Raw genomic sequence first — 14,191 nt, 5'->3', positions numbered from 1 at the left:
TCTCACCTTTATGGTCACCATAGTAACGGCTGACACGCTCTGATCAAACACTGTCAACAGCCAATCAGCTCTCTGAACAAAGCAGCACGCAGACCAATGACTGCATTGATTTCCAAGTTTAAAGCAGTGAAGAACACAGTCTGTAGGTGAGGAAGAATTTAGTGAGAGCAGATGTTTGGATGGAATTCCTCCAGTTAACAGCTGGAACCGTCCATCTGGATTGTTGGGCTTGTTGTTGGGGTTCCTACAGAGCTCAGAGTGGACACACCAAGGTTCTTCTAATGAATGAAAGTCCAAACTCAAACTAGGAGGGAAAAACATTTTCAGCAACTTCAATAAAAATCCAAAGATTAGAAAAAGTGAAGCAACAATGAGTCCTAGTACAGTCCCAGCACTGACGTCCCTGCTGCTCTTTATACTGGATGTGCTGCATCACTGACTGACAGCTGATGAAGAGTCTCTGGAAACACTCGTTTATCTCCTCTGCTCTTCCTCCTTCTCTCTGCAGGTGGAGGTGATGATGGTAAACAGGACGGTGTGTGTGCTGAGAGAGGAGCAGCTGTGTCCTGATGATCCAGAGAGGTTGAAGCAGCAGCAGCTTGTGTGTAGAGACGCTCTGACTGGGCCATGTTACTGGGAGGTGGAGAGGAGAGCTTCATCCAGCAGTGACTGACAGAGGAATGAAGTGCAGATGACTGTCAGTGCTGCAGAGTGAACTGCTCTGAGAACAGCTCCACTGTCAGACACAATGTAGAGTCCAGCATCAGCCCTGTGTGTCCCTCTGGATCTGACAGAGGATCATCAGTGTATCTGGACTGCTCTGCTGCTGCTCTGTCCTTCTACAGTCTCTGCACAGTCTCTGTCTCACTCTGGAAAGATTTTACAACTTGTTGTAATTACAGAACGTTAATATAATATTCAAACATGTGATCTTCTCTTTATTTCTGAATCTTTACCAAATAAAGAAAAACCAAACTAACAAACAGAAGCTGTCGTGTCCTTTTTCACCACATCTGTGAATCTTTTCTGTGTTTTTCCTCTTTTCCTCCTTCCTGCAGCTCCATCTTCATCATTCTGTGTCCAGTATATGTGAACACGTCCAAAGCATCTGAGCCTCATGTTACCCGTTTGTGTGAGTTACGCCTGTCGTTGTGTTGTGGTGTATAAATAAGGGGCAGGAGACAGCGCTGGATCTCTGAGTTCTTTACTCTCAATTTCTGCAACATCTGCAATATCTAGAAATGCAAACCTGTGAGCTGTGTGTGTTGTGCGTCTGCTCGGCCACCTCTCCTCCGGCCGTGCTGGAAGCAGCTGTGCGTTTGACAGTTTTATCGACTCGACAATAATCGAACAAATTAAATGTTCAAAAATATCAACTTAAGCACTTCAAAGTCAACAAAAAGCTTAAAACAATGAAATAATATTTCACTGACAAAACAACAGCTCATAAGAACGATACACAAAATAATACAGAAACAAACAAATAAAAGTTATTAACCAGGATCCATGTTTTTGTCACAAACACTGAATCAGCTGATTCACTCTTTATGTTTCTGAGTTTGTTTTGTGATTATAGTTCTGGTTTCTGTTTCTGTGTCTTCACTGTGTCCCACGTCTCCTTACTTTGGACTCTGTGTTATATTTCCTGTTTTACTTTGACAGTCCTGTGTTACTGTTTCCTGTCTCGTGTGTGTAATTGGTCCCAGCTGTGTTTCCCTCCTGTCTCCCGTTCCCTGATTACTAAACTGCGTCCACGCCGCCGGCGCTCCTCTCCACAGCTGGATTCCAGGATTTCAGAGCATCCAGCTGTGGTGAGTGATGGAGACACTTTCTCTGCTCCCTCAGTAATCAGGACAGTTTATTGAACATCAGAGGACATAAAGGACTGTTTTTCACCTGCCCGTTCTGAACCTGGACATTAAAGACTGCTGGCTTCAAGGACATTAATCCCAGTGTCAGCCAGCCAATAACAGCCTGTGTTTTTCAGCTCTTTAGGAGTCAGAAATGAGAAAGACACAGACTGCTAACCTCTCCCTGCAGGAAATAAGCTCCGCCTCTTCCTTTCCTGTATATGAGTGATTCTGACATGAGACACAATGAGTTTTCTGTTTATTGTGACTTAAAGCGAGCAGCAAAGACACTAAACTGTGTGTTTCCAGCTGAAGCTGCTTTTTGTGTTACTCCCACAATCCTGTCTAAAACAGTCAGTGAGGAAAACTCAGTTTATGCTTCCAAGCTCATTGTGAGAGGGCACATTGTGTTCCTGCAAGTGCTGATTTTGTCTGCATCCCTGAGTTTAGTGAGCTGCCTCCAAGGACTTGTGAAGCCCAGTGTGTTAAGGCTGCATCTCCCAGATGTTTCCACCTTTCCAGCACAGACGATAAATGTTCCCACAAAGGCTCAAAGACTGTTTGATTTTCTGAGTGTTGGCCTCAAGAGATTGCTCAGTGAGTACCTGAGTGTTTCTGGGACATCGGACACTAACTGGAACTTCAAGTCTTGTTCTGAAGCTGCACATGCAAAGACTGTTTCTGGTTGTAGAGACCTGGCTGTTCCAGGGATTGTAACCTCCCCAGAGGCTGAGCTGCTGACCTCAGCTGACTCTGGAGCCTTGAAGGTAACTAAGTTTGCACCGCTCGGGTGAGCCATCTCAGCTGCAACAGCCTCCACAGAGAGCTCACGCAAGCTTACCCAGCCTGCTGAGGATTTTATGCTGCTGCAGCCCAAAATGGGCTAAAATCGCCCCTGTTAACAAATAACAGCCCAACAGTAACTTTTATACTTATTGTAGCTGTTAGCTAAAAACACTAATTTAGCTTAGTTTGCCCTGAATTCAGCTTTAACAGACATGATCGACTGTTTCCAGTTAGGGTTGCCAACCGTCCCTTAAAATACGGAATCGTCCCGTATTTAGAAACAAAAGTACACGTCCCGTATTGAGCTCATAAGGGACGCACTTTGTCCCGTAATACAGTGAGACTCAAAAGTAGTCTATAACTTTTAATGGAATTAACACTTTGTTTGAAAACATAATTCCCAGCCCCTCTCCTGCTTTGTGACCAATGAGCTGACAGCACACTTATCGCACACTGTTTGCCCAGCTTTATGCTGGGCAAACAGTGTGCGATTTTTTTTTTCAGTCACGTTATTCAGCTCCTGCTCAAACTGCACGATTGACTCGCAGGGGTTAGAAGTTGGTAGGTCACGATGCAGGTCTCACACTATACGGCCCGATGCTCTGATGCGACCTGAGTGCTCACACTGTGCCTCCATAAAATGAAGGTTATAGCAGAAAATCTGTCGCTCTCTGTCTTTCACTCACACAGACACACAAACCACCACCATCAACTTTGCTAAATTGCTAATGAAAAACATTGATCAGGCAGCTGTGATTGAGCAGCAGTGTAAATCCAACTATTTTAATGGTTGTTGTGGTCGTGATAATTTTGTGATGCCACATCGAAAAGGCTCGGATGAGCTTTCCAAAGTTCTACAAGTTGTGCCTCCATTGCTTGTGTCCAGATCACACGCTGCACAGCCGTGCTGCTCCGTCTTTTTCACCGACGTTTACGTGTTTGCGCGTGAGCAGTGTGAGCGGCTCACGAGCGATTGATGATCGGGAGCTGCTCGAGGTGTTAATCGCTTCTCGTTACCCCACGTATACTACACGACGCACGACGAAGGCCAAAAAACGGTCCGATCACCAAAACGGTCGCACGACTCAAAAATCGGCTCAAAATGGGCCTAAAACCGCACAGTGTGAGCCCAGCATTAGAGCAGCAATGTTTGTTTCCCTCAGAGAAAGGGAAGAATGGGAAAAGGAAAACACCTGGCTGGAAAAAGTTAATATGGGCATGTGCAGTCAATATCAGCGCTATGTGGCCAGAAGTGTGATAATATAACTTATTTTGTGTAAGAAACAACTGCAAGGATAGATGATTACAACAAATAGATGACTAATACATAAAAGTAATACATAGATGAATAATGATGATGAGTTAAGATGCGTAATCATGGGAACAGGCGGGTTTACAAACAGGAGCAGCTGATTAGCATTAGAAAAGCTGAAATAATACCTCAACTGAAGCCAATTGTACTAAATGCACTAAATGTGCACTGTTAGAAGAATATTTTTCTTTCTATTGTTTTCTATTATTTTAAGTTAAGCAGGACAGAGTTCTTTTAAAGAAAGATTTACTTATATTCTCAAAAGTTAAGCATGACAGGCTTCTGTTTAAGAAAGAGACCTGTTTTACTGTGTTAATGTTGTCATTTTGAGCTACAAAAAAATGGCTAAATGATCATTTGTTTCACATGTGTTCATATCACAAAGAATAGAATAGGATTTAAGTAGAACATATCTACTTAAATCAACTTCAAGTCAAATGGTTAAAAAAAAGAGCTAGAAAATTCACCACACTGGGAAGGGTGAAGACAACTGGGTCGCCTGGCCCTGGCCACGAGGTGTCCCTTATTTATTTTTCAGGAAGTTGGCAACCCTATTTCCAGTAGAATTCCTCGTTGTCATCTTGTTCCCTCTCAGAGCCCCGTATGCTTGCAGAGACCCCTACAGTAGGGAAATGTGCCAAAGAACGTCCAAAACATTGCATTTTAGGTTTATTTATGCCTTACACACAATCCCAACTCTTTAGCTAACTTAACAACTTTGGCTAAAGTCTATAGTTAGTCTTACTCGTTTGTACAACATTTCTGGATCGCCACTGTTTGAAATGATATGACATATGACTCTCACTGAAACAGCAAACTTTGTAGAAAACACAACACTTCTGATTCTCTATCTAGCTGTTTGGTCACAGCTGTAGATTACATTATAAGTGGTTGTTCACTCTTGTCAATAATTACATTTCTAAATTCTATTTGTGCAGTTACATGTAAACAAAGTCCAATATTGTATCTAAATGATTGTGTTATGGTGGGACAGTTTCCAGTTTTGTTGTATTATTGCACTAGGTATGACTGTGCAAGAGTTATCTTATCTTCCTTGCTTGCACCACACTCTTTGCAGAAATGGTGCACAGCAGCACTGCATCATGTTATTGTGTTGTATAATATACCAGAACTAATACAAAGCAATATCCATGTACACTATAGGTCCATGCCAATGTGCCCAAATGGGACCTCCATAAATGGTAAGGGGCGCAAAGGCACTTTAAGACCAGTGGGCACACCATCGGTGCACATCCGCTCGGATGCTTTTTTCTATTCATTTATTTCCCTGTTTATTTATCGATGCACAAAAGCAATTATCTCAGAGACACCATCCTCTTAACAGAGACTCAAATCAGGAACCTGCAGATTATTAGTCAGCAGCTTTAACTTCCTGTCTTTGTCTCACTAAACCTTCCACGTGGAAACTTGAGCTGCCCACTCAAGCACAGTAGGCTTTAACTGGCTCTGCTCAAGTCACTTCAGTATCTGAGAAACTGTCTCGATGCATGCCAAAGAACACTTTGACAATACGCTTGTGTTGAGTCAAATCCACCACAAGCATATTCTATGGCAGTTTAATTCCACTCCACATAAAAATAGTCACGTATTATTTCCCCCCACCACACTTCCTGCCAGTAGCTGGTGCCCCCACCCACAGTGCATTAGTGGTTCTCTGTGTTTAGTGGCTCACTCTGGGCGGCTGCTCGGTGGGGCCCGGCCCCCTGGCTCTGTTGGGCCTGTGCTGCGGGTGGGGTGCCCTCAGGTCTCGGCCCTCTGGGCCCATTTACTGCTCAGTAACATTTAATATCTATTATTTACTACTACTTACTAGCCTACTTACTGCATATTATTGGTTGTTGCTGTGGGTTCCCCACTGTGTTGGTTTTTCCTTGTGTTTTTCAGCAGATGATGAAATAGATTTTCAGTATTTTTTCTCTCTTCCTCTCCATCTATTTCTCTTCTTCTCTATTTTTCCCTCTTCTTCTGTTAACTTTCTCCCCAGCTTATCTTTTTTCTTCTTTCCTGACCCCCGTTCTGATTCTAATGACTCAAAATAAAATAAAATCATCATCAAATTCTTTTTTTTTTTTTTTTTTTTTTTTTTTCTGGAAGTGACATCAGAAACAGCAGCATGTGACATCACGTGATGGCGGAGCTTCAGTTCATCCTTTGTCATCCTTTCAAAGAAAACCAAAGGGGAGAAGAGACGGTGAGAAGGGGGGGAAGAGAGAAAAAACAAAAACAAAAAAAAACAACTCCTGGGTCACCTGTATGGAGAGAAAGAAAAACAAAAAAAACAGGGGAGACAGCAAACAACAAAGAGCAACATAATAATAATAAAAAAAAAGCACCATCACAATAAACTAGCTAGTCATAGATATCAATAGTTACTAAATAGTAAACGATATTGTGCAGCACGCAAGATAGACAGTGCACAGTGTGCTTTGAGGCAGCAGCCAAGAAAGCTGTAGTCCGCGTCTATGAATACCCATGTGTACACCCGTGTGCATACCTGTGTGGATCAGCATGCTTGCATTCCAAAGGTTTCTCCATGTAATGATCTGCTAGGGAGTGTGGGGGGGGCCACAGCCCCGTCCTCTATGGTATCAAGCAGGTATGGAGGAGATCAAAACTCCAGACATCCAGAGGCCCCCAGAACACAAGAGACCATGGAAGACCAACAGAAGGGCAGCCGCGCCACTGTCCCAGTAAGAGCTGAGGAGAGTCCCAGATGAGGGCTCATTCAGCAGCTGCGGAGCAGAAGCCAGGGGGAGTTGCAGTGACGCGCCCGTGAGCTCCGCCGGCAGCCAGCCGCGCCTGAGTGACCGAGCCCCAGGCCGAGAGGCCGGGGGCACCCCACCTCCGAAGTGGCCCGAGCGAGCCCCAATAAGCGGCCGCCAAGGAGTGAGCCGGTGTGTACCCGGATGCCCACCCCCAGATACAAAGAACCACCAACGCACCGATACCTGAGGGAGTCCGCCACCGGCAGGGGAAGTAATCAAGTGGACCAGTATAGCAAAAACCATAATGATCGCAGAGGCCACAGAGCCAAGTGGAGGATTTTCAACGTTCAAACCAGATAAAAAACAGAAATTAAATGGTGTTAAAAGCCATGAATTCAGGCAATTCATTCACAACATCATTACAAGTTTTACTGGACGTTAATATTTTTCTCTTTTTTCAGTGCAAAACAAACTAACAGTACACATGATGCTGGCAAGTTAAAATGTCAGTGTCTTTTATAGATAGCATGTCTAGCATCATAGTTTTATAGATCACGTAGTCAGGATAAAAACTCCATCTCTGATTGTTATTGTACATGACTGTGACATGCAGTGGCCTCAGCATCATGATGAAGGCGACCGGAGGAGATAGTTTGGTAGACATCGATGTTTTGCCGATGAAGGCTCATGTAGCGGTCCTCTTTGTCCTACACAACAATTTACACTGTCATTTACATTTAATTAAAGTGCAGCTTAAAAACAGACATAATGCACTGCAGCCTCGGCACAATTAAGTGTAAAACAGAACTATGGAAAACTCACAAACATCTGGCGAGTTTCAGATCCTGTTAAGTTAGTTAGACCTGATCTGTTTTCTCTGTTAGGATAAAAACATCAGAGGTCATGGGGTGAAAAATAGCTCAAAAACAAGACTAGCTATGTCTACAACTAATGTGTGGTGTTTTAAAAGAACCTATGAGATACTTTGAACACCACAGTGGCTGCTGTATGCAGTAATGTGCTCAAGTGATTTCAAAGGGTCATTTCATGAGTTTAAGTGCGTCAGTAAAAGTTTTCACCTGCGAGGATTTCTCCTCAGGCTGTAACCACAGGTTATCACAGCCACACTGATGAGTGAAGCAGCAGCAGAAATGATGGGAACTGTAGCCATGAACTTCATGCCAGAAGAATCTCCATCGTCTGTTGAATGTTGCCACACACACACAAAAAAACTTCATTTTGAAAACATGAAAAGTCACGAAATTTGCATTAGCCTGTTATATTAAAGTGGAAAACATGTTTATCTTTTCATTACATTAGAGTTTCAATTGCATCATTCAAACACTTCACTGATGAAATAACACCAAAGTTGTGATTGGAGCAGTTTTATAATGAAATTTTAAACAAATTAGCCAGAAGAAGAGCTTAAAAACATTCCAGATGTTCATCTCCTGACTGAAACCTTTCATTAATCCGCTGCAGGCGGGAATGACGACCTCAAACCATGTATGACAGAAAAGAAAGTGTTAACGCAGTTCCAAACATCCACCTTGAATCTGCGGTGTGGGTATAAATAGAAAATGTTTTTACCTCTCACAGTCACACTGAGATGGAGAACATACAATCCACCACGAAATCCACACTCACAGGTGTAGTTCCCACTGTCTTCAGATGTTAAGTTGAGCAGGTGGAGAAACACAGTCTCATTTTCTTTGATCAGTGTGAACCTGGAGTCACAGCCATGAATAAAGCCTCGGTCGTAACGATAGAGCAGACGACGCTGTTCTCCTCGGCTCCTCTCTGTGCTGATCTCACACAGTATCATCACAGTAATATTCAGAGTTGTTTTGCTGCATATTTGAGTGGAATCGGGTTTCTTTCCAATTGTCTTCACAAGAGTCTCTATAAATTGTTCCAGTTAAAATGAAACAAAATCGGGATTATAGTTTCTATATATTTGTTGTTGTGGGAAAATCAATCACATATATTATTTCACTAACCTAACTAAAGCTTTCTTCTTAAACACCTGGCTTTACAGCTTTTCTTTTTTAATTATATATATTTACCTTCACTGCTAAAAACCACAAGCAGAAGCAGGAGAAAGCAGAGTTTCCATGCAGTCATGCTGGTGAGGAAGTAACTGTGGCTGACAGTGTGAGGTAGACTATAGTGAAAGCAGGAAGACTTGCACCCTCCTTATTTCACCTCTTGTGTCTACACTGAAACTTTTACTATGTCTAAAATAGAAGTGCATAAAAGTGGAAGGACAGTAGAAGGTAAACCACCAACATTGTTTAAGCCAGACTGATCTCTCTGTTTATCTGGATGGACATTGTGTTCAAATTATGATGAGATGTTTGTTCAAAAACAAAACTAGTCTGATACAAAGAGTCATGTTTGCCACAGTTTATTGTGTTTGTATTGTATTAAATCTGAGAGCCTGAGTTGGAGTATTATGACTGAATGGTCTCCATTACTGGGAAACAAATATCCAGTGTGAAAAGATGGACGTTTATTATAATATATGAATATTATTATATTAGTATGTCACCTAAAGTGTTATATACTTTAAAATGTTTCATAGAGCTTTATTATCCACTCCCACAGTTCCTGTGCTTCTTGCTGAGCGTGTCTTGTTGTCGTGTTGATGGTTCACTGAGATGATAGTCTGGTAGGAATCACTCGATGGCTGCTGAAGGTTTGTATAGGGCTGATCTGGCTCATCGTCATCCTTTAGAAAAGTGAAATATTTTAGGTATTAATCAAGTTCAACCCGGTCTACCCACACACTCTATTGATCTTTAAATCTCTCCATCTGTTGCCTGGATTATTTAATGTTTCTGCTCATTTCTGTAAGAGCTTCTTCTCAAAATAAAGGACACTGAAGTTGGCACTAATAGTATTATAACACTAATCTGTAATTATCCATATAAGTAACATCCTAAAACATAAATGTACATGTTTTACCAAGTCTGCCAGAGCTCATATTATATTTTTACATGCTGTGAAGCCATTTTTGGGAGCATTTCAAGTTGATATACATCAATACAACCATTATAGCCCAAATTCTAATAATATGTCTGCATTAAGTGCACAGTAATTACATAAATTGCAAAAAAATGCAATAAACTACCAAAAAATTGAAAATCGTTTTTGTTTTTTAACATATATTTCTAGTTAGAGAAATTTAAGAGGCTTATCTCTCAAAACTGTAAATACAAAATAGTTGCACAAAATAGTTTCCCACCACAGGAAATTTATTTTGAGTGTCTTCATAGTTTTATTTCTGAAATACACCAATTTTTATATAATGCAGGAAAAACAAAAATAAATATTATAATGCAAAATTAATCATCAAAATAAACTATTTCCAGCAGTGCAATATGAGTTCTAAGCATCTCAGAAACGACACAGAAAGTCATAAAGTCAAACATAACTTTTAAAAACACCAGTATAGGCTCATAAGGCCCTGATGGTAAAAACTACATTTCTGCAAACTTTTAACTAGCTGCTGTAGATCGTAGCAATAAATTGCTCACCAAACCGTTGGGATTTTCAGGTACAGACACTCCAGATGTTCCTGACCTTAAGCAGCCACGTTGATAAGAAAGGATGTCAGCATTAGTGTAACACTATTCACATTCAAACAGAGAAAAATCAAGTCAGAACATCTACATTTATATTATCTTCTCTCTTAATAATGATAATTATTTTTGGAAGGATAAAAAGTGTTCATTCTAGACATGATGTTTAACATACACCGAATTCTCATTTATTGAAATGCGATGTTTCCTTTTACTTTCTCTACATCTATATCATCTTTGAATTACTACAGCAAAAATAGTCTCACCCATTACTTTTCCTCCAGTAGATAAATCCCACGATAACTCCAGTTATAAAGATGATCACAACACCGGGCAGATAAACGGAAAAAGATTTGTCTGCTGAAGTGTGCGCCTCGTTTGTGTCTAAATCATTGAAAAGATGCATTTGTCAGTAAAATCATTTACTTTCATTTCCTGGAAATCAAAACACAAATCAAACACAGTTTATGTCTACTGAAACTCTGAGTGAAGTAATGAAACCCCAGTTTTATAACCACAGAGCTTTAAATATTGTCACTGTGCTCTTTTCTTTTGTCTTCTTCTTCTTCTTTTGCATCTTTTCTGAATATTACTATGAACTGAAATTGGTCCAACTGCTTATATACATTCACTGGCCACTTTATGAGGTATACTTGTTCAGGGTGTAACACAAATATTTCAGTGTTCATTTCATTTGTCAATCACATGTCAGCTTCATCTTCCTGGTTAAATAAAGGTTAATAAAATAATAAAATGTCAGCAAATCAATGCTCAAACAGAGCAACATGGCACATGTTACTGGTCCCAGTGCTTCACAAACTGCTGATCTGCTGGGATTTTCCCACACAATCATCTCTGTTCACAGACAATGGTCTGAAAAATAGAAAATATCCAGTGAGCTGTGATTCTCTGGGTAAAAATGCTGTTTACACATCAAACCTTGAGGCAGAGCGGACCACACTGGATATCACTGCTGTCCTCTAACAACAGCAAGCTGAGGCTACAGTTTGCAAGTCTGGACAACAGAAGACTAAAAAACGATGCCTTGCCCGATGAGTTGATTTCTAACAGTTCAGACTGCTGGTGGTGTAATGCTCTGTGGGGGATTTTCTTTGCAAACTTTGGACCCTGTAGTAACCACTGAGCATCATTTAAACACCACAGCCTGCCTGAAGGTTGTTGCTGACCACATTCATGTCTTTATGCCCAAAAAATACCCATCGTCTGATGGCTGCTTCCAGCAGGATACCACACCATGTCACGGCGCTCAAATCATGTACGGCCTGCGCAGTCACCAGATCTCAATCCAGCAGAGCACCTTTGGGATGTGGTGGAACGGAAAGTTTGCTTCAAGTAAGAGCAGCTGACGAATCTGCAGCAACTGTGTGATGATGTAATTTCAATATGTCTTGAGAATCTTTGAGGAATGTTTTTAGCGCCTTGTTGTGCCACAAAAAATGAAGACATGTTTGATGGCTGAAGGTGGTCCAACTCGGTTCAAAGATGTACCTGATAAATGAGTCAGTGAGAGTATTTAAACTGCTGTAAGTGAAAATAAGAAGAAAAGAAATGAACAAATTACAAGAATAAAAAACAGATAAGCAGGTCAATACAATGCTGACACAGTGCTGAATAACTGTGTCAAATAAAGAAACCAAAATGCATTTACCTTCCACAGTGACACTGATATGGACAATATATGTCCCTTCAGTGTTTGTACACTCACAGGTGAAGTTCCCACTATCAGCTGGTGTTAAACTGGTCAGCTCCAGAAAGGCAGTCTGATTTTCTTTTGTTATTGAGAACCTGGGGTCACATTCCTGAGTAACGTTCTCTCCGTGTCGATACAGCAGATGACACTCTCCTCCTGTGTCCCTCTGTCTTTTGATCTTACAGATAATCAAAACAATAGTAGTCTGACTTTCCTTGTTGCAAATCCGAGTGACATCGTGTTCTCTCCTGACTGTCTTCACAACAGTCTCTGTAAACAGGGACAGCAAAATACGGTAAATACAAGATTCAGCCTGTGTCAGAGAGGACTTTAGTTTCTATATTTTGTGAATGTTAAACCATCTTTTTAATCCCATAATAATGTGTTTAGTTTAAACTAAAAGCAAGGAGGTTATAAATTTAAAAATATTAATTAAATGTAAATGACAGTGTAAATTGTTGTTTAGGACAAAGAGGACCGCTACATGAGCCTTCATCGGCAAAACATCGATGTCTACCAAACTATCTCCTCCGGTCGCCTTCATCATGATGCTGAGGCCGCTGCATGTCACAGTCATGTACAATAATAATCAGAGATGGAGTTTTTACCCTGACTACGTAATCTATAAAACTATGATGCTAGACATGCTATCTATAAAAGACACTGACATTTTAACTTGCCAGCATCATGTGTACTGTTAGTTTGTTTTGCACTGAAAAAAGAGAAAAATATTAACGTCCAGTAAAACTTGTAATTATGTTGTGAATGAATTGCCTTAATTCATGGCTTTTAACACCATTTAATTTCTGTTTTTTATCTGGTTTGAACGTTGAAAATCCTGCCACTTGGCTCTGTGGCCTCTGCCACCATTATGGTTTTTGCTATACTGGTCCACTTGATAGTCATATTTTATTAGAATTTGATTCTGATTTTATTTTATTTTGAGTCATTAGAATCAGAACGGGGGTCAGGAAAGCAGAAAAAAGATAAGCTGGGGAGAAAGTTAACAGAAGAAGAGGGAAAAATAGAGAAGAAGAGAAATAGATGGAGAGGAAGAGAGAAAACATACTGAAAATCTATTTCATCATCTGCTGAAAAACACAAGGAAAAACCAACACAGTGGGGAACCCACAGCAACAACCAATAATATGCAGTAAGTAGGCTAGTAAGTAGTAGTAAATAATAGATATTAAATGTTACTGAGCAGTAAATGGGCCCAGAGGGCCGAGACCTGAGGGCACCCCACCCGCAGCACAGGCCCAACAGAGCCAGGGGGCCGGGCCCCACCGAGCAGCCGCCCAGAGTGAGCCACTAAACACAGAGAACCACTAATGCACTGTGGGTGGGGGCACCAGCTACTGGCAGGAAGTGTGGTGGGGGGAAATAATACGTGACTATTTTTATGTGGAGTGGAATTAAACTGCCATAGAATATGCTTGTGGTGGATTTGACTCAACACAAGCGTATTGTCAAAGTGTTCTTTGGCATGCATCGAGGCAGTTTCTCAGATACTGAAGTGACTTGAGCAGAGCCAGTTAAAGCCTACTGTGCTTGAGTGGGCAGCTCAAGTTTCCACGTGGAAGGTTTAGTGAGACAAAGACAGGAAGTTAAAGCTGCTGACTAATAATCTGCAGGTTCCTGATTTGAGTCTCTGTTAAGAGGATGGTGTCTCTGAGATAATTGCTTTTGTGCATCGATAAATAAACAGGGAAATAAATGAATAGAAAAAAGCATCCGAGCGGATGTGCACCGACGGTGTGCCCACTGGTCTTAAAGTGCCTTTGCGCCCCTTACCATTTATGGAGGTCCCATTTGGGCACATTGGCATGGACCTATAGTGTACATGGATATTGCTTTGTATTAGTTCTGGTATATTATATAACACAATAACATGATACAGTGCTGCTGTGCAACATTTCTGCAAAGAGTGTGGTGCAAGCAAGGAAGATAAGATAACTCTTGCACAGTCATACCTAGTACAATAATACAACAAATTTGGAAACTGTCCCACCATAACACAATCATTTAGATACAATATTGGACTTTGTTTACATGTAACTGCACAAATAGAATTTAGAAATGTAATTATTGACAAGAGTGAACAACCACTTATAATGTAATCTACAGCTGTGAGCAAACAGCTAGATAGAGAATCAGAAGTGTTGTTTTCTACAAAGTTTGCTGTTTCAGTGAGAGTCATATGTCATATCATTTCAAACAGT

General features: G+C 41.0%; 1 protein-coding gene across 1 annotated transcript; it reads right to left on the bottom strand.

The window, feature by feature from the left end:
• Positions 1-9,065: 9,065 nt before the first annotated feature.
• On the bottom strand, positions 9,066-12,546 carry LOC113018372 (uncharacterized). The gene is made up of 5 exons (XM_026161437.1): positions 12,454-12,546; positions 11,928-12,306; positions 10,525-10,642; positions 10,214-10,259; positions 9,066-9,405 (listed from the first exon to the last, which is right to left on the bottom strand). The coding sequence occupies exons 1-5, from the start codon at positions 12,544-12,546 to the stop codon at positions 9,253-9,255; spliced, it is 789 nt and encodes a 262-aa protein (XP_026017222.1). The 3' UTR covers positions 9,066-9,252.
• Between the last annotated feature and the right edge of the window lie 1,645 nt (positions 12,547-14,191).

Source organism: Astatotilapia calliptera, unplaced genomic scaffold, assembly GCF_900246225.1.
Source record: "Astatotilapia calliptera unplaced genomic scaffold, fAstCal1.2 U_scaffold_70, whole genome shotgun sequence".
NCBI lineage: Eukaryota > Metazoa > Chordata > Actinopteri > Cichliformes > Cichlidae > Astatotilapia > Astatotilapia calliptera.
The sequence above is the reverse complement of the archived record's forward strand: the minus strand, read 5'-3'. Positions and strand labels throughout refer to the sequence as shown.